Source organism: Nansenia antarctica (genome assembly GCF_963989245.1).
Source record: "Nansenia antarctica genome assembly, chromosome: 1".
NCBI classification, from domain to species: Eukaryota; Metazoa; Chordata; class Actinopteri; order Argentiniformes; family Microstomatidae; genus Nansenia; species Nansenia antarctica.
The window spans coordinates 110,587,443-110,612,330 of NC_137674.1; the positions used below are offsets into that span (position 1 = coordinate 110,587,443).

The 24,888-nt window shown below is 46.6% G+C and overlaps 5 protein-coding genes across 5 annotated transcripts; all 5 read left to right on the plus strand.

The window, feature by feature from the left end:
* Positions 1-2,378: 2,378 nt before the first annotated feature.
* LOC308156511 (ladderlectin-like) lies at positions 2,379-5,222 on the plus strand (the record flags this gene model as incomplete). The annotated part of the gene is made up of 5 exons (XM_080529866.1): positions 2,379-2,439; positions 2,866-3,026; positions 3,177-3,299; positions 4,381-4,492; positions 5,155-5,222. The coding sequence occupies 5 exons, from the start codon at positions 2,379-2,381 to the stop codon at positions 5,220-5,222; spliced, it is 525 nt and encodes a 174-aa protein (XP_080385992.1).
* Positions 5,223-7,906: 2,684 nt separating this feature from the next.
* LOC308156520 (ladderlectin-like) lies at positions 7,907-10,676 on the plus strand (the record flags this gene model as incomplete). Its single annotated transcript, XM_080529875.1, has 5 exons — positions 7,907-7,967; positions 8,414-8,565; positions 9,217-9,339; positions 9,834-9,945; positions 10,609-10,676. The coding sequence occupies 5 exons, from the start codon at positions 7,907-7,909 to the stop codon at positions 10,674-10,676; spliced, it is 516 nt and encodes a 171-aa protein (XP_080386001.1).
* A 2,707-nt stretch (positions 10,677-13,383) lies between these two features.
* LOC308156528 (ladderlectin-like) lies at positions 13,384-15,627 on the plus strand (the record flags this gene model as incomplete). The annotated part of the gene is made up of 5 exons (XM_080529887.1): positions 13,384-13,444; positions 13,873-14,033; positions 14,186-14,308; positions 14,783-14,894; positions 15,560-15,627. 5 exons carry the CDS (start codon positions 13,384-13,386, stop codon positions 15,625-15,627), a joined length of 525 nt encoding a protein of 174 aa, XP_080386013.1.
* Positions 15,628-17,733: 2,106 nt separating this feature from the next.
* LOC308156537 (ladderlectin-like) lies at positions 17,734-19,956 on the plus strand (the record flags this gene model as incomplete). The annotated part of the gene is made up of 5 exons (XM_080529899.1): positions 17,734-17,794; positions 18,221-18,381; positions 18,586-18,708; positions 19,114-19,225; positions 19,889-19,956. 5 exons carry the CDS (start codon positions 17,734-17,736, stop codon positions 19,954-19,956), a joined length of 525 nt encoding a protein of 174 aa, XP_080386025.1.
* A 2,085-nt stretch (positions 19,957-22,041) lies between these two features.
* LOC308156543 (ladderlectin-like) lies at positions 22,042-24,301 on the plus strand (the record flags this gene model as incomplete). Its single annotated transcript, XM_080529911.1, has 5 exons — positions 22,042-22,102; positions 22,528-22,688; positions 22,853-22,975; positions 23,459-23,570; positions 24,234-24,301. 5 exons carry the CDS (start codon positions 22,042-22,044, stop codon positions 24,299-24,301), a joined length of 525 nt encoding a protein of 174 aa, XP_080386037.1.
* Positions 24,302-24,888: the final 587 nt, after the last annotated feature.

Consider the following 24,888-nt stretch of genomic DNA (forward strand, 5'->3'; position numbering starts at 1 on the left):
ATGTCAGCGACAGAGTATTATTCTCTCTCTCCCTCTCTCTCTCTCCCTCTCTCACTCTTTCCCTCCCTCTCTCTCTCTCTCCCTCTCCCTCACCCCACTCTCTCCCTCTCTCTGTGAAGGCTCCAATGTGGATGTGTGTGTGTGTGTGTGTGTGTGTGTGTGTGTGTGTGTGTGTGTGTGTGTGCGTGTGTGCGTGTGTGTGTGTGTGTGTGCGTGTGTGCGTATGAGCATTACCCACGAGGCACTGCTTCTGTTCCGGAGCTGTGTTTACACTCTGTCGCCGTGCCAACGAGGTGGAGGCGGCCCGCCAAGCGCCTGTCACAGCCTGCTGCACACACACACACACACACACACAGGCAGACACACATACACAGGCAGACACACACAGACCCACAGACCCACGCACAGACACACACACACACACACAGACACACAGGCAGACACACATACACAGGCAGACACACACAGACCCACAGACACACACACACACACACACACACATAAACATAATCAGAACAACTTTAATATTTCCCATTATTCAAATTTAATGGTTTAAATGTAATGCACCATTGTCATATAGGACGGGAAGCCTGACATACAAGCAGAAACGAAAAGGGATGAAGTTACTTATTTCAAAACAAAACATCAAACTTAGTAGAACTGTTTGCCGACTATTGCTCTCTGTTGCTCTCTGCTGCTCTCTGTTGCTCTCTGTTACTCTCTGTGCCTTCAAAAGACAAGGAGAGGCAGGACACCTGCCCTGGCAAAGGTGCACAGCACACCTTGAACAGTGTGTTCAGTCAGTCAGTCAGTCAGTCAGTCAGTCAGTCAGTGAGTCAGTGCGTGAGTCAGTGAGTCAGTGTTGTTGTTTGTGTGATGATTGAGACAAACAGTCAGTCAGTGAGTCAGTCAGACAATCAGTCAGTCAGTGTTGTTGTTGTTTGTACAACAGCAGTGTTAATCTCTGTCTCTCATTGAACTCTGATGGTTTTTGCTTTATTATCCTCTGATCCTAATGTCTCTCTCCTTTTCAGCAGCCCGTCGTCACCATGGCGATGGTGTTGTTGCCCATTCCTCTGCTTACCTGCACTGCGGTTGCCCTGAGTGGTGCAAGTAAGAGAGCGAACGTGCTTCTCATCTTGTTGTCGGGGTGCTGAGGCCCAACTTTCACTTTGACTGTTCCTGCTTCTACACTGGACGCGTCTGTCGGAGCGCTCCCTCTTCTTGGTGTGCGTGTGAGAGCAACATTACTCCCTTCTGGACAGTGCTACATGGCCACCAGGACAAAAACATCAAGACACTTGAACAGTTTTTTCCCCAAAGCCACAGCCCTTCTCAATAACTGCTGATCATTGTACCTTGCACTTTACATGTTCTTGCACTTAGTTGTACAGTATTTATTCATAATATCCACTCATATTGGTACTGTATTTTGTCTTGAGTATTGTCGTGTTGTCGTCTTGTTGTTGTATGTACTGTAGCTTGTTTAGTATGGTTGAATACCAAATCATGTTCCTAGTGCACTGCACATGGGGAATAAAGTTGAATTGAATTGAACCTCTGGTAGAAACAGAGTGTAGATGTCTTGTGGTCAGGTTTTAGATGTTGAACACCTCGCCTGTGCCACTCTCTCTCTCTCTCCCCTGTCTGTCTCTATCTGTCTGTGTGTGTGTGTGTGTGTGTGTGTGTGTGTGTGTGTGTGGGTGTGTGGGTGTGGCCTCAAACTCCAGCAATCCAGTGTGGTAATCACCTCCACCTGCTCGGCCTACACACCTGTGGTTCATCTTCTCATCAACTTGGAGTATTTGAAGGTCTCTGTCCTGTGCTTGGGTTCCTCCTCTCTGACCCTGACAACAGGACCTATCGGGAGTGAAGTCATAGCTAAGGGTTGTTACTGCCTTGTGTTCCTCTTTCTCTAGCTGATCAGAACCTAAAGAGCCTATCGGAGATTCACTCTTAACAGGTAAGTCCTCTACTCACCTACACTCTCTCCCTCTGGGCTACTGGGACTATGTGCTCCTGTACCTGTGAACCAGCTCTCGGGTCTTCTGACGCTGGTTTTCTCTGTGTACCACATGTACAAAAGAAGAGGTTTGGTGAGGCTGCATTCTCATGTTATGCACCCAGATTGTGGAATGCACTGCCAGTTTACATTAGGGATGCAACCTCAGTCAAGACTAAAAACCCATCTTTTTAATATTGCCTTTAAATGACTAACTAATAAAATAATGTTTATATAATGATTGTGGAGCACTTTGAGCTGCAACATTTGCAGGAAAAGTGCTATACAAATAAAAAGTTATTATTTACTGTCTCTCATTGACCTGAAGATTGGTTTTTTTGCATTATTATCCTCTGCTTAGAAACCCATCATCACCATGGCGATGTTGTTGGCCATTTCTCTGCTGATCTGTGCTGTGGCGGCCCTGAGTGACGCGAGTAAGTGAGTGAATGGGATGCGTACGTGCAGTACGTCCCATGTGAACCAGTTGAGCTGTCAGAACTGCAGAGTCACTACCCATCTCTTCAGGTTACACCTTAACTGCTCCTCCTGAGACATCTACTGCCCCCCAGCACTGCGTCTCCTGAAGACACCTGCTTTTCCCCTCTACTGTGTCCCCTAAGACTTCCATTGCCCCCCTTGTACTGTTTCTCTGTTTCTCAAGTGTCCATATATATAAAGATGGTGAAAGAAGAAGGTTTTTCCATCTTTCACAGAGACTATCAACGGCCCCGGGCCTGAGCTGGATTACTCTTCCTGCTACGACTGGTGGATTGTTGATTAACTTGCTTAGTCAAATGTATCGATTGTAAGTCGCTTTGGAATAAGACGTCTGCTAAATGACAAACATGTACATGTTCCAGAACTTCCAGACCTGGAGGGGGTGCAGGTGGACGTGGAGGTGGGGCCGGTGGAGAGGAACAGGAGGGCAGCAGACAATGACACCTGCCCCTCTGGCTGGTGTGTGTTCGGCGCTCGCTGCTACAGGTTCAACCCCAACACAACCACATGGGCCGAAGCAGAGGTTTGTGCCGAGTCCTGTTTCTCCATCTTGTGCACAAATGGTGTTGCTTGACTGTACTATAGAGTAACACAGATGACCTGGTGTATCAGGATAGAGTTAAGTTGTGGGTTCTCTCTCTGTCTCTCTCTCTGTGTCTCTCTCTCTTTCCAGATGAGCTGTGTGTCCCAGGGAGGGAACCTGGCATCTGTCCACAGCATCGGAGAATATAACTTCGCTCTGAGCTTGATCCTGAGGAGGCGCCTCAGCTGGATCGGTGGTCACGATGCTGTCACCGTACGTCTCTGTAATCCTGTGTCCCTCCAACTTATGCGGGGTACACACAGGATTTCTTGGCCGGTTTTGGCCCGATTTTTGGATGTCTGAAAACGACAGAAAACGCCCGGTTATCAGATGGATCTTAACATTTTCCTATAACAGAATCCTGGGGTGTGAGGTGTGTTAAGAGTCAATTGTGCAATCAACTCTCCCGGCAACCAGCTCGGAAAATGGGCGTGGCCGGCAATCGTAAATGTGAAATGCGTTCAATACTTCCGACCAGAAACCATAGGGTTGCCAGATTGTTTGGTGAAATTAGCGGTTTTAGACTGTGGTTAGGGTGGAAAATCTTTGTCTGTGGGGTGCTGAAATGGGGAAATTGGCGCAAACCACACACAACACGATCAAGGCTGTTCAAATCCAAAATGTTGTTTCTTCATGTGTGGGGTCTGTCTCAGATAAGATTTCTGTTAAGATTTTGAAATTCCTTATGTGTGTACCCCGCTTAAGTCATGTTAACAACCAGTCAATGCGGATTCATTCACTTAGTAGTTACTGAAACACTTGAATTGTTAAATGAATTTTACCTGTTGAACCATGAAATGGTTAAAAATATAAAGCCGAGTTTCCTGGAGGAAGTGCTTGAGGAGAACCGTCAGTTTCAGTTCCACCAGCCTCCCCTAGCCTCCACCAGCCTCCCCTAGCCTCCCCCAGCCTCCACCAGCCTCCCCTAGCCTCCACCAGCCTCCCATAGCCTCCACCAGCCTCCCCTAGCCTCCACCAGCCTCCCCTAGCCTCCACCAGCCTCCCCTAGCCTCCCCTAGCCTCCCATAGCCTCCACCAGCCTCCCATAGCCTCCCCCAGCCTCCCATAGCCTCCACCAGCCTCCCATAGCCTCCACCAGCCTCCCCTAGCCTCCACCAGCCTCCCCCAGCCTCCCATAGCCTCCCTCAGCCTCCCCCAGCCTCCCCTATCCTCCCCCAGCCTCCCATAGCCTCCCCTAGCCTCCACCAGCCTCCCATAGCCTCCACCAGCCTCCCCCAGCCTCCCATAGCCTCCACCAGCATGTATGTATATGTCAGTTCTGTCTTCTCCACAGGAGGGCGTGTGGCTGTGGAGCGACGGGACTGTCTTCTCCTACACCAACTGGAACAGAGGAGAGCCCAACAACCACAGGCAGAAGGAGCACTGTCTACTAATGAACTGGGGTGGTACTGTACAGCTATTCATTGTTTTTCATGTAAATATAGATAAATGCCTTTTATGGGAGTTAACACTACAACAGCCGTGCCTATTTTACCTACTAGTAGAGCCGCCTTGGGGGTCAAATAGACCCCCTTTTTAGAATGTAAATCTGCTATTTACACACAGATCATTAGAGGGCACTTCTTTTTTTAGCCTGCCTCCTACACAGAAAAACTGCAAAACATTTTTATACTATCTTATCCTGAAGTGATTTAGAAAATGTAAGGATACTGGGTGGTAGAACACATAGGAAAAGTCATGGAAGGAGGGTCCTGAAATGTGATCAAGTGCAAAGATAAAATTATTTTTTAAGACCCCTCACGGCTCTTCTAGTGTTAAAATGAATCTCAACTCATGTTCATTAGTGTGTGCTGTATTGCTCTAGTCAGAATCTGCACCTTTGAAAGAAAAGGCTGTTGTCAGTCTGGGGTGGCTGTGGCGCAGGAGGTAGAGCTGGCGTCTAATGATCGCAAGGTCGGCAGATCGGTGGTTCGAGCCCCGGCTGGCCACATGTCGAAGTGTCCTTGGGCAAGACACTTAACCCTTTGGAATAAGGCACTTGTATAAGTCAGTCCATTTACCGTATGAATTCTTACCAGCTGCGCTGTTCTCTCTGTGTCCTCTCTAGCGGGCCGGAAGTGGAACGACGGGTTCTGCGGCTATAAGTTCACCTCTATATGTTCCCGAGAGCTGTGACCTCTGACCTCACCAGTGTGGAGATGACTGGACACACGGGTCATCTTCTGCCTGTTCTCTTGACGCTGATGTCCATCTGCTGAGATTATTGCAATAAAATTGAGTTGTGATTCTGCCACATGCGTTTGATACCAGTCATCATTCATTACGTTTACATTTACATTTTTGGCATTTCTCAGACGTCTTATTCCAAAGCGACTTACAATCGATACATTTGACTAAGCAAGTGAATCATCAATCCACCAGTCGTAGCAGGAAGAGTAATCTAGCTCAGGCCCGGGGCCGTTGGCAGTCTCTGTGAAAAAGAAACAAGAGGCAAAATACAGTTTTCTGAAGCTTGGAGACTTACAAAGTTGAATGGTGGAGAGGAAAAAGCACAGTCAATGGGACATCATCTCAGTCACTCTACAAAATTGGTCTATAGTGGCTGGAAATGTTTATTTGATTTTACTACAAAGCATTACGTGTAGTGCAAATCCAGCACATGCAATGCCGTTTCTGCACCATCTCTCATGTGAAGAATAGTGGTTATGGGTATGTTTGTCACTGGCAGGGACTGTGGAATTAGTGAGAATCAAAAAGAAATTGACATTTGCTAATTGCTAGTGACATCCTAATCTACAGTGTGTAAAAGACCCTATAAAAACAAAGATATTAATTTAAAATCACACAAACTATTATCCTTGCATTAAAATGGACTCAATTCAACTTACTGAATGATTTGTTGGTGACGTTTTAGCATGTTAGCTACATTTCAATGAAGCGAGTAGAGGACAGTAGACGACTACACTGAACTGACATTGCACGCTCCCTCAAAACCTGCAACATCCGTGGCATTGTGCTGTGTGATAAAACTGCACATTTTAGGTCATGTTCTCACATGAAAATCGGAATCATGAGCCGGAGCAAGTGAATTGCGTAAATTATTTCTCTTATTTGCGTTCTCACAGCCCTTCATGTAAACAAAGTAACATACGTGGTAGTTGATTGGTCATGAAAATGTAAAATTGCCTGTTCGTCCCGCTCTTATCCAGATCAACACGCGTGCGCTGTTGTTTTCCTATGGACTGCCTCGATCCGTCGTTTCTAACCGGAGCGAAACCAACCTTTTCAAGGGGAGCATCCGTCGGATGTTTGCTCCGGGAGTGATGCAAGTAAGAGAGCGAATGTGCTTCTCATCTTGTTGTCGGGGTGCTGAGGCCTGTTAGAGCAAATTATTCAATAATGGCAGCCTGTTTCGTTTCAAGATGTACAAGAAAATATATTTAATATTCTTCTGCAGAAGGAGGAAGTTTACAGGTCCGTCAGACGAGTCTGAACGTTTCAAAGTTCCTCCCAAAAAGTGACGATCATTCATTACATGTCAGTATTTATACAATCAGATTTCCACAGGTAAGGGGTCCGCCCTCGGGTGAGGTTTAGACCAATCATGAGCAAGGGGTGTGAGTTTGTACATGGATGAAGATGATTGTGATGAAGGTTAGGGGGGAATCGGCCCCCTCTTTCTCCTAGGGAGACAAAGGTGAAAACGGAACACAATAGCCACAAACTGGTTCAGTCTGGTCCCAGAGCACCGGGTCTGGGCAACACAAAAGCCCAAAACTGCTCCAGATGGTAGGGCAATCAGGTCTTTGTAATCATGTAAATGTGTCTGTTGTCTTAGCCCATGTCAAGCTTCAAGTAGAGAAACTGGTTCTATTGTGTGACAACAGGAAATCATCTTCTACAGCCCGCTGCAGACATTCAACCCAAGATGATGTTTGATTCTTAAATGTAGCTTATTACATATAATAATTTTCTCTCACAGGCCCAACTGTCACTTTGACTGTTCTTGCTTCTACTTCGGACGCGTCTGTCACAGTGCTCCCTCTTCTTGGTCTGTGTGTGAAACTCAACCCCTGGTAGAGACAGAGTGTAGATGTCTTGTGGTCAGGTTTTAGATGTTGAACACCTCGCCTGTGCCACTCTCTCTCTCCCGTGGGTGTGTGTGTGTGTGTGTGTGTGTGGGGGGGGGGGGGGGGGTGTGGCCTCAAGCTCCAGCAATCCAGTGTGGTAATCATCTCCACCTGCTTGGCCTACACACCTGTGGTTCATCTTCTCATCAACGTGGAGTATTTGAAGGTCTCTGTCCTGTGCTTGGGTTCCTCCTCTCTGACCCTGACAACAGGACCTATCGGGAGTGAAGTCATAGCTAAGGGTTGTTACTGCCTTGTGTTCCTCTTTCTCTAGCTGATCAGAACCTAAAGAGCCTATCGGAGATTCACTCTTAACAGGTAAGTCTTCTACTCACCTACACTCTCTCCCTCTGGGCTACTGGGACTATGTGCTCCTGTACCTGTGAACCAGCTCTCGGGTCTTCTGACGCTGGTTTTCTCTGTGTACCACATGTACAAAAGAAGAGGTTTGGTGAGGCTGCATTCTCATGTTATGCACCCAGATTGTGGAATGCACTGCCAGTTTACATTAGGGATGCAACCTCAGTCAAGACTAAAAACCCATCTTTTTAATATTGCCTTTAAATGACTAACTAATAAAATAATGTTTATATAATGATTGGAGCACTTTGAGCTGCAACATTTGCAGGAAAAGTGCTATACAAATAAAAAGTTATTATTTACTGTCTCATTGACCTGAAGATTGTTTTTTTTGCATTATTATCCTCTGATTAGAAACCCATCATCACCATGGCGATGTTGTTGGCCATTTCTCTGCTGATCTGTGCTGTGGCGGCCCTGAGTGACGCAAGTAAGTGAGTGAATGGGATGCGTACGTGCAGTACGTCCCATGTGAACCAGTTGAGCTGTCAGAACTGCAGTCACTACTCATCTCTTCAGGTTACACCTTAACTGCTCCTCCTGAGACATCTACTACCACCCAGCACTGTCTCCTGAAGACACCCGCTTTTCCCCTTTACTGTGTCCCCTAAACTTCTATTGCCTCCCTTGTACTGTTTCTCTGTTTCTCAAGTGTCCATATATATATTAAAAAGAAAAGTCTAGGTTTAGAAGATGGTGATCTTCTATCACAGACTATCAATGGCCCCGGGCCAGAGCTGGATTACTCTTCCTGCTACGACTGGTGGATTGTTGATTCTCTTGCGTAGTCAAATGTATCGATTGTAAGTCGCTTTAGAATAAGGCGTCTGTAAATGACAAATGTAAAAAAAATTGTTGATGACTCTCTCCTTCCAGACCTGGAGGGGGTGCAGGTGGACGTGGAGGTGGGGCCGGTGGAGAGGAACAGGAGGGCAGCAGACAATGACACCTGCCCCTCTGGCTGGTCTGTGTTCGGCGCTCGCTGCTACAGGTTCAACCCCAACACAACCACATGGGCTGAAGCAGAGGTTTGTGCTGAGTCCCATTACTCCATCTTGTGCACCCCCCCCCCCTGCCCCCGATGGATTTAACAACATAGGAATGGATTAAATGTGTCTGTTATTTAACCAAGCATGGACTCATACCACTACATACCTTTTTAAGAGATGCCGGTCGAGAGAGGACGCTGGCGTTGCTTATTCACCGCTTCTCCGCCCGAAAATCTAGGTGTAATTGCAGTATACAGAGTAGATTGTCTTACAAAGACACTTTGATTTAGATTTAGTCATCTAAAAATGATAATATGATGTATAGACATGATAAGATCGATCTGATATGACCACTTTTTAAAAAATGCAGAGATTAGATTTAGTAATCGAAAAATGTATTGGACCCCTCTACTTTATTTTATTTATTGTTTCTTTTTATGTTACTACTCGATCTTTTCAGTTTGTAAAGTGTGAGTGTCTAGAAAAGCGCTATACAAGTCTAATGTATTATTATTATTTATAGACTGACTCATGTTCCAAATGGTGTGGCTTGACTGTACTCTACTATTAACACAGATGACCTGGTGTATCAGGCTAGAGTTAAGTTTTGTGGGTTCTGTCTCTCTCTGTCTCTGTCTCTCTCTCTGTCGCTCTCTGTCTGTCTGTGTCTCTCTCTCTCTGTCTCTCCAGATGGGCTGTGTGTCCCAGGGAGGGAACCTGGCATCTGTCCACAGCAGAGGAGAATATAACTTCGCTCTGAGCTTGATCCTGAGGAGGCGCCTCAGCTGGATCGGTGGTCACGATGCCGTCACCGTACGTCTCTGTCATCCTGTGTCCCTCCGACTTAGTCATGTTAACAACCAGTCAATGCGCATTCATTCACTTAGTAGTTACTGAAACACTTGAATTGTTAAATGAATTTTACCTGTTGAACCATGAAATGGTTAAAAATATAAAGCCGAGTTTCCTGGAGGAAGTGCTTGAGGAGAACCGTCAGTTTCAGTTCCCCCAGCCTCCACAATCCTCCCTTAGCCTCCCATAGCCTCCCCCAGCCTCCCCAAGCCTCCCCCAGCCTCCCCAAGCCTCCCCCAGCCTCCCCAAGCCTCCCCCAGCCTCCCCAAGCCTCCACCAGCATCCCCTAGCCTCACACAGCCTCACACAGCCTCCCCTAGCATCCACCAGCCTCCCCTAGCCTCCACCAGCCTCCCCTAGCCTCCCATAGCCTCCACCAGCCTCCACCAGCCTCCCATAGCCTCCCCCAGCCTCCACCAGCATGTATGTATAAGTCAGTTGTGTCTTCTCCACAGGAGGGCGTTTGGCTGTGGAGCGACGGGACTGTCTTCTCCTACACCAACTGGAACAGAGGAGAGCCCAACAACCACAGACAGAAGGAGCACTGTCTACTAATGAACTGGGGTGGTACTGTACAGCTATTCATTGTTTTTCAAGTAAATATAGATCAATGCCTTTTATGGGAGTTAACACTACAACAGCCGTGCCTATTTTACCTACTAGTAGAGCTGCCTTGGGGGTCAAATAGACCCCCCTTTTTAGAATGTAAATCTGCTATTTACACACAGATCATTAGAGGGCACTTCTTTTTTTAGCCTGCCTCCTACACAGAAAAACTGCAAAACATTTTTATACCATCTTATCCTGAAGTGATTTAGAAAATGTAAGGATACTGGGTGGTAGAACACATAGGAAAAGTCATGGAAGGAGGGTCCTGAAATGTGATCAAGTGCAAAGATCAAATTATTTTTTAAGACCCCTCACGGCTCTTCTAGTGTTAAAATGAATCTCAACTCATGTTCATTAGTGTGTGCTGTATTGCTCTAGTCAGAATCTGCACCTTTGAAAGAAAAGGCTGTTGTCAGTCTGGGGTGGCTGTGGCGCAGGAGGTAGAGCTGGCGTCTAATGATCGCAAGGTCGGCAGATCGGTGGTTCGAGCCCCGGCTGGCCACATGTCGAAGTGTCCTTGGGCAAGACACTTAACCCTTTGGAATAAGGCACTTGTATAAGTCAGTCCATTTACCGTATGAATTCTTACCAGCTGCGCTGTTCTCTCTGTGTCCTCTCTAGCGGGCCGGAAGTGGAACGACGGGTTCTGCGGCTATAAGTTCACCTCTATATGTTCCCGAGAGCTGTGACCTCTGACCTCACCAGTGTGGAGATGACTGGACACACGGGTCATCTTCTGCCTGTTCTCTTGACGCTGATGTCCATCTGCTGAGATTATTGCAATAAAATTGAGTTGTGATTCTGCCACATGCGTTTGATACCAGTCATCATTCATTACGTTTACATTTACATTTTTGGCATTTCTCAGACGTCTTATTCCAAAGCGACTTACAATCGATACATTTGACTAAGCAAGTGAATCATCAATCCACCAGTCGTAGCAGGAAGAGTAATCTAGCTCAGGCCCGGGGCCGTTGGCAGTCTCTGTGAAAAAGAAACAAGAGGCAAAATACAGTTTTCTGAAGCTTGGAGACTTACAAAGTTGAATGGTGGAGAGGAAAAAGCACAGTCAATGGGACATCATCTCAGTCACTCTACAAAATTGGTCTATAGTGGCTGGAAATGTTTATTTGATTTTACTACAAAGCATTACGTGTAGTGCAAATCCAGCACATGCAATGCAGTTTCTGCACCATCTCTCGTGAAGAATAGTGGTTATGGGTATGTTTGTCACTGGCAGGGACTGTGGAATTAGTGAGAATCAAAAAGAAATTGACATTTGCTAATTGCTAGTGACATCCTAATCTACAGTGTGTAAAAGACCCTATAAAAACAAAGATATTAATTTAAAAATCACACAAACTATTATCCTTGCATTAAAATGGACTCAATTCAACTTACTGAATGATTTGTTGGTGACGTTTTAGCATGTTAGCTACATTTCAATGAAGCGAGTAGAGGACAGTAGACGACTACACTGAACTGACATTGCACGCTCCCTCAAAACCTGCAACATCCGTGGCTTTGTGCTGTGTGATAAAACTGCACATTTTAGGTCATGTTCTCACATGAAAATCGGAATCATGAGCCGGAGCAAGTGAATTGCGTAAATTATTTCTCTTATTTGCGTTCTCACAGCCCTTCATGTAAACAAAGTAACATACGTGGTAGTTGATTGGTCATGAAAATGTAAAATTGCCTGTTCGTCCCGCTCTTATCCAGATCAACACACGTGCGCTGTTGTTTTCCTATGGACTGCCTCGATCCGTCGTTTCTAACCGGAGCGAAACCAACCTTTTCAAGGGGAGCATCCGTCGGATGTTTGCTCCGGGAGTGATGCAAGTAAGAGAGCGAATGTGCTTCTCATCTTGTTGTCGGGGTGCTGAGGCCTGTTAGAGCAAATTATTCAATAATGGCAGCCTGTTTCGTTTCAAGATGTATAAGAAAATATATTTAATATTCTTCTGCAGAAGGAGGAAGTTTACAGGTCCGTCAGACGAGTCTGAACGTTTCAAAGTTCCTCCCAAAAAGTGACGATCATTCATTACATGTCAGTATTTATACAATCAGATTTCCACAGGTAAGGGGTCCGCCCTCGGGTGAGGTTTAGACCAATCATGAGCAAGGGGTGTGAGTTTGTACATGGATGAAGATGATTGTGATGAAGGTTAGGGGGGAATCGGCCCCCTCTTTCTCCTAGGGAGACAAAGGTGAAAACGGAACACAATAGCCACAAACTGGTTCAGTCTGGTCCCAGAGCACCGGGTCTGGGCAACACAAAAGCCCAAAACTGCTCTAGATGGTAGGGCAATCAGGTCTTTGTAATCATGTAAATGTGTCTGTTGTCTTAGCCCATGTCAAGCTTCAAGTAGAGAAACTGGTTCTATTGTGTGACAACAGGAAATCATCTTCTACAGCCCGCTGCAGACATTCAACCCAAGATGATGTTTGATTCTTAAATGTAGCTTATTACATATAATAATTTTCTCTCACAGGCCCAACTGTCACTTTGACTGTTCTTGCTTCTACTTCGGACGCGTCTGTCACAGTGCTCCCTCTTCTTGGTCTGTGTGTGAAACTCAACCCCTGGTAGAGACAGAGTGTAGATGTCTTGTGGTCAGGTTTTAGATGTTGAACACCTCGCCTGTGCCACTCTCTCTCTCTCCCGTGGGTGTGTGTGTGTGTGTGTGTGTGTGTGGGTGGGTGGGTGGGTGTGGCCTCAAGCTCCAGCAATCCAGTGTGGTAATCACCTCCACCTGCTCGGTCTGCACACCTGTGGTTCATCTTCTCATCAACGTGGAGTATTTGAAGGTCTCTGTCCTGTGCTTGGGTTCCTCCTCTCTGAACCTGACAACAGGACCTATCGGGAGTGAAGTCATAGCTAAGGGTTGTTACTGCCTTGTGTTCCTCTTTCTCTAGCTGATCAGAACCTAAAGAGCCTATCGGAGATTCACTCTTAACAGGTAAGTCTTCTACTCACCTACACTCTCTCCCTCTGGGCTACTGGGACTATGTGCTCCTGTACCTGTGAACCAGCTCTCGGGTCTTCTGACGCTGGTTTTCTCTGTGTACCACATGTACAAAAGAAGAGGTTTGGTGAGGCTGCATTCTCATGTTATGCACCCAGATTGTGGAATGCACTGCCAGTTTACATTAGGGATGCAACCTCAGCAAATATGTTCAATTCAAGGCTAAAAACCCATCTTTTTAATATTGCCTTTAAATTACTAAATAATAAAATAATGATTATATAATGAGTGGAGCACTTTGAGCTGCAACATTTGCAGGAAAAGCGCTATACAAATAAAAAGTTATTATTATTATTTACTGTCTCTCATTGACCTGAAGATTGTTTTTTTTGCATTATAATCCTCTGCTTAGAAACCCATCATCACCATGGTGATGTTGTTGGCCATTTCTCTGCTGATCTGTGCTGTGGCGGCCCTGAGTGACGCAAGTAAGTGAGTGAATGGGATGTGCGTACGTGCAGTACGTCCCATGTGAACCAGTTGAGCTGTCAGAACTGCAGAGTCACTACCCATCTCTTCAGGTTACACCTTAACTGCTCCTCCTGAGACATCTACTGCCCCCCAGCACTGCGTCTCCTGAAGACACCTGCTTTTCCCCTATACTGTGTCCCCTAAGACTTCTATTGCCCCCCTTGTACTGTTTCTCTGTTTCTCAAGTGTCCATATATATAAAGATGGTGAAAGAAGAAGGTTTTTCCATCTTTCACAGAGACTATCAACGGCCCCGGGCCTGAGCTGGATTACTCTTCCTGCTACGACTGGTGGATTGTTGATTAACTTGCTTAGTCAAATGTATCGATTGTAAGTCGCTTTGGAATAAGACGTCTGCTAAATGACAAACATGTAAATGTTCCAGAACTTCCAGACCTGGAGGGGGTGCAGGTGGACGTGGAGGTGGGGCCGGTGGAGAGGAATAGGAGGGCAGCTGATAATGACACCTGCCCCTCTGGCTGGTGTGTGTTCGGCGCTCGCTGCTACAGGTTCAACCCCAACACAACCACATGGGCCGAAGCAGAGGTTTGTGCCGAGTCCTGTTTCTCCATCTTGTGCACAAATGGTGTTGCTTGAATGTACTATAGAGTAACACGGATGACCTGGTGTATCAGGATAGAGTTAAGTTGTGGGTTCTCTCTCTCTGTCTCTCTCTCTGTGTCTCTCTCTCTTTCCAGATGAGCTGTGTGTCCCAGGGAGGGAACCTGGCATCTGTCCACAGCAGAGGAGAATATAACTTCGCTCTGAGCCTGATCCTGAGGAGGCGCCTCAGCTGGATCGGTGGTCACGATGCCGTCACCGTACGTCTCTGTCATCCTGTGTCCCTCCAACTTAGTCATGTTAACAACCGGTCAATGCGGATTCATTCACTTAGTAGTTACTGAAACACTTGAATTGTTAAATGAATTTTACCTGTTGAACCATGAAATGGTTAAAAATATAAAGCCGAGTTTCCTGGAGGAAGTGCTTGAGGAGAACCGTCAGTTTCAGTTCCCCCAGCCTCCACAATCCTCCCTTAGCCTCCCATAGCCTCCCATAGCCTCCCCCAGCCTCCCCCAGCCTCCCATAGCCTCCCCCAGCCTCCCCAAGCCTCCCCCAGCATCCCCTAGCCTCACCCAGCCTCACCCAGCCTCACACAGCCTCCCCTATCCTCCACCAGCCTCCCCTAGCCTCCACCAGCCTCCCATAGCCTCCCATAGCCTCCACCAGCCTCCACCAGCCTCCCATAGCCTCCCCCAGCATGTATGTATATGTCAGTTGTGTCTTCTCCACAGGAGGGCGTTTGGCTGTGGAGCGACGGGACTGTCTTCTCCTACACCAACTGGAACAGAGGAGAGCCCAACAACCACAGACAGAAGGAGCACTGTCTACTAATGAACTGGGGTGGTACTGTACAGCTATTCATTGTTTTTCATGTAAATATAGATAAATGCCTTTTATGGGAGTTAACACTACAACAGCCGTGCCTATTTTACCTACTAGTAGAGCCGCCTTGGGGGTCAAATAGACCCCCCTTTTAGCACTTCTTTTTTTAACCTGCCTCCTACACAGGAAAACTGCAAAACAGCTTTATAACAGCCATCTTATCCTGAAGTGATTTTGAAAATGTAAGGATACTGGGTGGTAGAACGCACATATCTAGGTATCTAAAAGTCATGGAAGGAGGGTCCTGAAATCTTGGGTCTTCTAGTGTTAAAATTCATTAATTCTCAACTTATGTTCATTAGTGTGTGCTGTATTTCTCTAGTCAGAATCTGCACCGTATGAAAGAAAAGGCTGTTGTCAATCTGGGGCGGCTGTGGTGCAGGAGGTAGAGCCGGCGTCTAATGATCGGTGGTTCGAGACCCGGCTGGCCACATGTCGAAGTGTCCTTGGGCAAGACACTTAACCCCCTAAATTGCTCCCAATGAGTGGGCCGGCGCCTTGCATTGGTAGCTTGCCGCCATGTGTGTGTGAATGAGAGGCCGTTGTAAGGTGCTATTTACTGTAAGTCAGTCCATTTACGATATGAATTCTTACCAGCTGCGTTGTCCTCTCTGTCTCCTCTCTAGCGGGCCGGAAGTGGAACGACGGGTTCTGCGGCTATAAGTTCACCTCTATATGTTCCCGAGAGCTGTGACCTCTGACCTCACCAGTGTGGAGATGACTGGACACACGGGTCATCTTCTGCCTGTTCTCTTGACGCTGATGTCCATCTGCTGAGATTATTGCAATAAAATTGAGTTGCGATTCTGCCACATGCGTTTGATACCAGTCATCATTCATTACGTTTACATTTACATTTTTGGCATTTCTCAGACGTCTTATTCCAAAGCGACTTACAATCGATACATTTGACTAAGCAAGTGAATCATCAATCCACCAGTCGTAGCAGGAAGAGTAATCTAGCTCAGGCCCGGGGCCGTTGGCAGTCTCTGTGAAAAAGAAACAAGAGGCAAAATACAGTTTTCTGAAGCTTGGAGACTTACAAAGTTGAATGGTGGAGAGGAAAAAGCACAGTCAATGGGACATCATCTCAGTCACTCTACAAAATTGGTCTATAGTGGCTGGAAATGTTTATTTGATTTTACTACAAAGCATTACGTGTAGTGCAAATCCAGCACATGCAATGCAGTTTCTGCACCATCTCTCATGTGAAGAATAGTGGTTATGGGTATGTTTGTCACTGGCAGGGACTGTGGAATTAGTGAGAATCAAAAAGAAATTGACATTTGCTAATTGCTAGTGACATCCTAATCTACAGTGTGTAAAAGACCCTATAAAAACAAAGATATTAATTTAAAAATCACACAAACTATTATCCTTGCATTAAAATGGACTCAATTCAACTTACTGAATGATTTGTTGGTGACGTTTTAGCATGTTAGCTACATTTCAATGAAGCGAGTAGAGGACAGAAGACAACTACACTGAACTGACATTGCACGCTCCCTCAAAACCTGCAACATCTGTGGCTTTGTGCTGTGTGATAAAACTGCACATTTTAGGTCATGTTCTCACATGAAAATCGGAATCATGAGCCGGAGCAAGTGAATTGCGTAAATTATTTCTCTTATTTGCGTTCTCACAGCCCTTCGTGTAAACAAAGTAACATACGTGGTAGTTGATTGGTCATGAAAATGTAAAATTGCCTGTTCGTCCCGCTCTTATCCAGATCAACACACGTGCGCTGTTGTTTTCCTATGGACTGCCTCGATCCGTCGTTTCTAACCGGAGCGAAACCAACCTTTTCAAGTGGAGCATCCGTCGGATGTTTGCTCCGGGAGTGATGCAAGTAAGAGAGCGAATGTGCTTCTCATCTTGTTGTTGTCGGGGTGCTGAGGCCCAACTGTCACTTTGACTGTTCTTGCTTCTACTTCGGACGTGTCTGTCACAGTGCTCCCTCTTCTTGGTCTGTGTGTGAAACTCAACCCCTGGTAGAGACAGAGTGTAGATGTCTTGTGGTCAGGTTTTAGATGTTGAACACCTCGCCTGTGCCACTCTCTCTCTCTCCCATGTGTGTGTGTGTGTGTGTGTGTGTGGGGGGGGGGGGGGGGGGGGGGGGGGGGGGTGTGTGTGGGTGTGGCCTCAAGCTCCAGCAATCCAGTGTGGTAATCACCTCCACCTGCTCGGCCTACACACCTGTGGTTCATCTTCTAATCAACGTGGAGTATTTGAAGGTCTCTGTCCTGTGCTTGGGTTCCTCCTCTCTGACCCTGACAACAGGACCTATCGGGAGTGAAGTCATAGCTAAGGGTTGTTACTGCCTTGTGTTCCTCTTTCTCTAGCTGATCAGAACCTAAAGAGCCTATCGGAGATTCACTCTTAACAGGTAAGTCTTCTACTCACCTACACTCTCTCCCTCTGGGCTACTGGGACTATGTGCTCCTGTACCTGTGAACCAGCTCTCGGGTCTTCTGACGCTGGTTTTCTCTGTGTATCACATGTACAAAAGAAGAGGTTTGGTGAGGCTGCATTCTCATTTTATGGACTCAGATTGTGGAATGCACTGCCAGTTTACATTAGGGATGCAACGTCAGTCAAGACTAAAAACCCATCTTTTTAATATTGCCTTTAAATGACTTAACTAATAAAATAATGTTTATATAATGATTGGAGCACTTTGAGCTGCAACATTTGCAGGAAAAGTGCTATACAAATAAAAAGTTATTATTTACTGTCTCTCATTGACCTGAAGATTGTTTTTTTTGCATTATTATCCTCTGATTAGAAACCCATCATCACCATGGCGATGCTGTTGGCCATTTCTCTGCTGATCTGTGCTGTGGCGGCCCTGAGTGACGCAAGTAAGTGAGTGAATGGGATGCGTACGTGCAGTACGTCCCATGTGAACCAGTTGAGCTGTCAGAACTGCAGAGTCACTACCCATCTCTTCAGGTTACACCTTAACTGCTCCTCCTGAGACATCTACTGCCCCCCAGCACTGCGTCTCCTGAAGACACCTGCTTTTCCCCTCTACTGTGTCCCCTAAGACTTCTATTGCCCCCCTTGTACTGTTTCTCTGTTTCTCAAGTGTCCATATATATAAAGATGGTGAAAGAAGAAGGTTTTTCCATCTTTCACAGAGACTATCAACGGCCCCGGGCCTGAGCTGGATTACTCTTCCTGCTACGACTGGTGGATTGTTGATTAACTTGCTTAGTCAAATGTATCGATTGTAAGTCGCTTTGGAATAAGACGTCTGCTAAATGACAAACATGTAAATGTTCCAGAACTTCCAGATCTGGAGGGGGTGCAGGTGGACGTGGAGGTGGGGCCGGTGGAGAGGAACAGGAGGGCAGCTGATAATGACACCTGCCCCTCTGGCTGGTGTGTGTTCGGCGCTCGCTGCTACAGGTTCAACCCCAACACAACCACATGGGCCGAAGCAGAGGTTTGTGCCGAGTCCTGTTTCTCCATCTTGTGCACAAATGGTGTTGCTTGACTGTACTATAGAGTAACACAGATGACCTGGTGTATCAGGATGGAGTTAAGTTGTGGGTTCTCTCTCTGTGTCTCTCTCTCTGTCTCTCTCTCTGTGTCTCTCTCTCTGTCTCTCTCTCTGTCTCTCTCTCTGTGTCTCTCTCTCTCTTTCCAGATGAGCTGTGTGTCCCAGGGAGGGAACCTGGCATCTGTCCACAGCAGAGGAGAATATAACTTCGCTCTGAGCTTGATCCTGAGGAGGCGCCTCAGCTGGATCGGTGGTCACGATGCTGTCACCGTACGTCTCTGTCATCCTGTGTCCCTCCAATTTAGTCATGTTAACAACCAGTCAATGCGGATTCATTCACTTAGTAGTTACTGAAACACTTGAATTGTTAAATGAATTCTTACCTGTTGAACCATGAAATGGTTAAAAATATAAAGCCGAGTTTCCTGGAGGAAGTGCTTGAGGAGAACCGTCAGTTTCAGTTCCCCCAGCCTCCACAAGCCTCCCATAGCCTCCCCTAGCCTCCCATAGCCTCCCCCAGCCTCCACCAGCATCCCCTAGCCTCACCCAGCCTCACACAGCCTCCCCTAGCCTCCACCAGCCTCCCCTAGCCTCCCATAGCCTCCACCAGCCTCCCATAGCCTCCCCCAGCCTCCACCAGCATGTATGTATAAGTCAGTTGTGTCTTCTCCACAGGAGGGCGTTTGGCTGTGGAGCGACGGGACTGTCTTCTCCTACACCAACTGGAACAGAGGAGAGCCCAACAACCACAGACAGAAGGAGCACTGTCTGCTAATGAACTGGGGTGGTACTGTACAGCTATTCATTGTTTTTCATGTAAATATAGATACATGCCTTTTATGGGAGTTAACACTACAACAGCCGTGCCTATTTTACCTACTAGTAGAGCCGCCTTGGGGGTCAAATAGACCCCCCTTTTAGCACTTCTTTTTTTAACCTGCCTCCTACACAGAAAAACTGCAAAACAGCTTTATAACAGCCATCTTATCCTGAAGTGATTTTGAAAATGTAAGGATACTGGGTGGTAGAACGCACATATCTAGGTATCTAAAAGTCATGGAAGGAGGGTCCTGAAATCATGGGTCTTCTAGTGTTAAAATTCATTAATTCTCAACTTATGTTCATTAGTGTGTGCTGTATTTCTCTAGTCAGAATCTGCACCGTATGAAAGAAAAGGCTGTTGTCAATCTGGGGCGGCTGTGGTGCAGGAGGTAGAGCCGGCGTCTAATGATCGGTGGTTCGAGACCCGGCTGGCCACATGTCGAAGTGTCCTTGGGCAAGACACTTAACCCCCTAAATTGCTCCCAATGAGTGGGCCGGCGCCTTGCATTGGTAGCTTGCCGCCATGTGTGTGTGAATGAGAGGCCGTTGTAAGGTGCTATTTACTGTAAGTCAGTCCATTTACGATATGAATTCTTACCAGCTGCGCTGTTCTCTGTCTCCTCTCTAGCGGGCCGGAAGTGGAACGACGGGTTCTGCGGCTATAAGTTCACCTCTATATGTTCCCGAGAGCTGTGACCTCTGACCTCACCAGTGTGGAGATGACTGGGCACACGGGTCATCTTCTGCCTGTTCTCTTGACGCTGATGTCCATCTGCTGAGATTATTGCAATAAAATTGAGTTGTGATTCTGCCACATGCGTTTGATACCAGTCATCATTCATTACGTTTACATTTACATTTTTGGCATTTCTCAGACGTCTTATTCCAAAGCGACTTACAATCGATACATTTGACTAAGCAAGTTAATCAACAATCCACCAGTCGTAGCAGGAAGAGTAATCTAGCTCAGGCCCGGGGCCGTTGGCAGTCTCTGTGAAAAAGAAACAAGAGGCAAAATACAGTTTTCTGAAGCTTGGAGACTTACAAAGTTGAATGGTGGAGAGGAAAAAGCACAGTCAATGGGACATCATCTCAGTCACTCTACAAAATTGGTCTATAGTGGCTGGAAATGTTTATTTGATTTTACTACAAAGCATTACGTGTAGTGCAAATCCAGCACATGCAATGCAGTTTCTGCACCATCTCTCATGTGAAGAATAGTGGTTATGGGTATGTTTGTCACTGGCAGGGACTGTGGAATTAGTGAGAATCAAAAAGAAATTGACATTTGCTAATTGCTAGTGACATCCTAATCTACAGTGTGTGAAAGACCCTATAAAAACAAAGATATAAATTTAAAAATCACACAAACTATTATCCTTGCATTAAAATGGACTAAATTCAACTTACTGAATGATTTGTTGGTGACGTTTTAGCATGTTAGCTACATTTCAATGAAGCGAGTAGAGGACAGAAGACAACTACACTGAACTGACATTGCACGCTCCCTCAAAACCTGCAACATCTGTGGCTGTGTGCTGTGTGATAAAACTGCACATTTTAGGTCATGTTTTCACATGAAAATCGGAATCATGAGCCGGAGCAAGTGAATTGCGTAAATTATTTCTCTTATTTGCGTTCTCACAGCCCTTCATGTAAACAAAGTAACATACGTGGTAGTTGATTGGTCATGAAAATGTAAAATGGCCTGTTCGTCCCGCTCTTATCCAGATCAACACACGTGCGCTGTTGTTTTCCTATGGACTGCCTCGATCCGTCGTTTCTTACCGGAGCGAAACCAACCTTTTCAAGTGGAGCATCCGTCAGATGTTTGCTCCGGGAGTGATGCAAGTAAGAGAGCGAATGTGCTTCTCATCTTGTTGTTGTCGGGGTGCTGAGGCCCAACTGTCACTTTGACTGTTCTTGCTTCTACTTCGGACGCGTCTGTCACAGTGCTCCCTCTTCTTGGTCTGTGTGTGAAACTCAACCCCTGGTAGAGACAGAGTGTAGATGTCTTGTGGTCAGGTTTTAGATGTTGAACACCTCGCCTGTGCCACTCTCTCTCCCGTGTGTGTGTGTGTGTGTGTGTGTGTGGGTGGGTGGGTGGGTGGGTGGGTGGGTGTGGCCTCAAGCTCCAGCAATCCAGTGTGGTAATCACCTCCACCTGCTCGGCCTACACACCTGTGGTTCATCTTCTCATCAACGTGGAGTATTTGAAGGTCTCTGTCCTGTGCTTGGGTTCCTCCTCTCTGACCCTGACAACAGGACCTATCGGGAGTGAAGTCATAGCTAAGGGTTGTTACTGCCTTGTGTTCCTCTTTCTCTAGCTGATCAGAACCTAAAGAGCCTATCGGAGATTCACTCTTAACAGGTAAGTCCTCTACTCACCTACACTCTCTCCCTCTGGGCTACTGGGACTATGTGCTCCTGTACCTGTGAACCAGCTCTCGGGTCTTCGGACGCTGGTTTTCTCTGTGTACCACATGTACAAAAGAAGAGGTTTGGTGAGGCTGCATTCTCATGTTATGCACCCAGATTGTGGAATGCACTGCCAGTTTACATTAGGGATGCAACCTCAGTCAAGACTAAAAACCCATCTTTTTAATATTGCCTTTAAATGACTAACTAATAAAATAATGTTTATATAATGATTGGAGCACTTTGAGCTGCAACATTTGCAGGAAAAGTGCTATACAAATAAAAAGTTATTATTTACTGTCTCTCATTGACCTGAAGATTGTTTTTTTTGCATTATTATCCTCTGCTTAGAAACCCATCACCATGGCGATGTTGTTGGCCATTTCTCTGCTGATCTGTGCTGTGGCGGCCCTGAGTGACGCGAGTAAGTGAGTGAATGGGATGTGTGTACGTGCAGTACGTCCCATGTGAACCAGTTGAGCTGTCAGAACTGCAGAGTCACTACCCATCTCTTCAGGTTACACCTTAACTGCTCCTCCTGAGACATCTACTGCCCCCCAGCACTGCGTCTCCTGAAGACACCTGCTTTTCCCCTCTACTGTGTCCCCTAAGACTTCTATTGCCCCCCTTGTACTGTTTCTCTGTTTCTCAAGTGTCCATATATATAAAGATGGTGAAAGAAGAAGGTTTTTCCATCTTTCACAGAGACTATCAACGGCCCCGGGCCTGAGCTGGATTACTCTTCCTGCTACGACTGGTGGATTGTTTAACTTGCTTAGTCAAATGTATCGATTGTAAGTCGCTTTGGAATAAGACGTCTGCTAAATGACAAACATGTAAATGTTCCAGAACTTCCAGACCTGGAGGGGGTGCAGGTGGACGTGGAGGTGGGGCCGGTGGAGAGGAACAGGAGGGCAGCTGACAATGACACCTGCCCCTCTGGCTGGTGTGTGTTCGGCGCTCGCTGCTACAGGTTCAACCCCAACACAACCACATGGGCCGAAGCAGAGGTTCGTGCCGAGTCCTGTTTCTCCATCTTGTGCACAAATGGTGTTGCTTGACTGTACTATAGAGTAACACAGATGACCTGGTGTATCAGGATGGAGTTAAGTTGTGGGTTCTCTCTCTGTCTCTCTCTCTGTCTCTCTCTCTCTGTGTCTCTCTCTCTTTCCAGATGAGCTGTGTGTCCCAGGGAGGGAACCTGGCATCTGTCCACAGCAGAGGAGAATATAACTTCGCTCTGAGCCTGATCCTGAGGAGGCGCCTCAGCTGGATCGGTGGTCACGATGCCGTCACCGTACGTCTCTGTCATCCTGTGTCCCTCCAACTTAGTCATGTTAACAACCAGTCAATGCGGATTCATTCACTTAGTAGTTACTGAAACACTTGAATTGTTACCTGTTGAACCATGAAATGGTTAAAAATATAAAGCCGAGTTTCCTGGAGGAAGTGCTTGAGGAGAACCGTCAGTTTCAGTTCCCCCAGCCTCCACAATCCTCCCCTAGCCTCCCCTAGCCTCCCCTAGCCTCCCATAGCCTCCCATAGCCTCCCCCAGCCTCCCCCAGCCTCCCCCAGCCTCCCCCAGCCTCCCCAAGCCTCCACCAGCATCCCCTAGCCTCACCCAGCCTCACACAGCCTCCCCTATCCTCCACCAGCCTCCCCTAGCCTCCACCAGCCTCCCCTAGCCTCCCATAGCCTCCACCAGCCTCCACCAGCCTCCCATAGCCTCCCCCAGCCTCCACCAGCATGTATGTATAAGTCAGTTGTGTCTTCTCCACAGGAGGGCGTTTGGCTGTGGAGCGACGGGACTGTCTTCTCCTACACCAACTGGAACAGAGGAGAGCCCAACAACCACAGACAGAAGGAGCACTGTCTGCTAATGAACTGGGGTGGTACTGTACAGCTATTCATTGTTTTTCATGTAAATATAGATACATGCCTTTTATGGGAGTTAACACTACAACAGCCGTGCCTATTTTACCTACTAGTAGAGCCGCCTTGGGGGTCAAATAGACCCCCCTTTTAGCACTTCTTTTTTTAACCTGCCTCCTACACAGAAAAACAGCAAAACAGCTTTATAACAGCTATCTTATCCTGAAGTGATTTTGAAAATGTAAGGATACTGGGTGGTAGAACGCACATATCTAGGTATCTAAAAGTCATGGAAGGAGGGTCCTGAAATCATGGGTCTTCTAGTGTTAAAATTCATTAATTCTCAACTTATGTTCATTAGTGTGTGCTGTATTTCTCTAGTCAGAATCTGCACCGTATGAAAGAAAAGGCTGTTGTCAATCTGGGGCGGCTGTGGTGCAGGAGGTAGAGCCGGCGTCTAATGATCGGTGGTTCGAGACCCGGCTGGCCACATGTCGAAGTGTCCTTGGGCAAGACACTTAACCCCCTAAATTGCTCCCAATGAGTGGGCCGGCGCCTTGCATTGGTAGCTTGCCGCCATGTGTGTGTGAATGAGAGGCCGTTGTAAGGTGCTATTTACTGTAAGTCAGTCCATTTACGATATGAATTCTTACCAGCTGCGCTGTTCTCTGTCTCCTCTCTAGCGGGCCGGAAGTGGAACGACGGGTTCTGCGGCTATAAGTTCACCTCTATATGTTCCCGAGAGCTGTGACCTCTGACCTCACCAGTGTGGAGATGACTGGACACACGGGTCATCTTCTGCCTGTTCTCTTGACGCTGATGTCCATCTGCTGAGATTATTGCAATAAAATTGAGTTGCGATTCTGCCACATGCGTTTGATACCAGTCATCATTCATTACGTTTACATTTACATTTTTGGCATTTCTCAGACGCCTTATTTCAAAGCGACTTACAATCAATACATTTGACTAAGCAAGTGAATCATCAATCCACCAGTCGTAGCAGGAAGAGTAATCTAGCTCAGGCCCGGGGCCGTTGGCAGTCTCTGTGATAAAAGGAGCAAAAAGAAACAAAAAAAAGCCAAAATACAGTTTTCTGAAGCTTGGAGACTTACAAATATCTACGAAGTTGAATGGTGGAGAGGAAAAAGCACAGTCAATGGGACATCATCTCACTACAACAATGGTCTATAACCAAGTGACCAAAAAGAATCCATTAATGGAAAATAATCTCATCCATAATTGTGTTTGCAACAATTAATTCAAATGTTCAAGAAAGTGGCTGGAAATGTTTATTTGATTTTACTACAAAGCATTACGTGTAGTGCAAATCCAGCA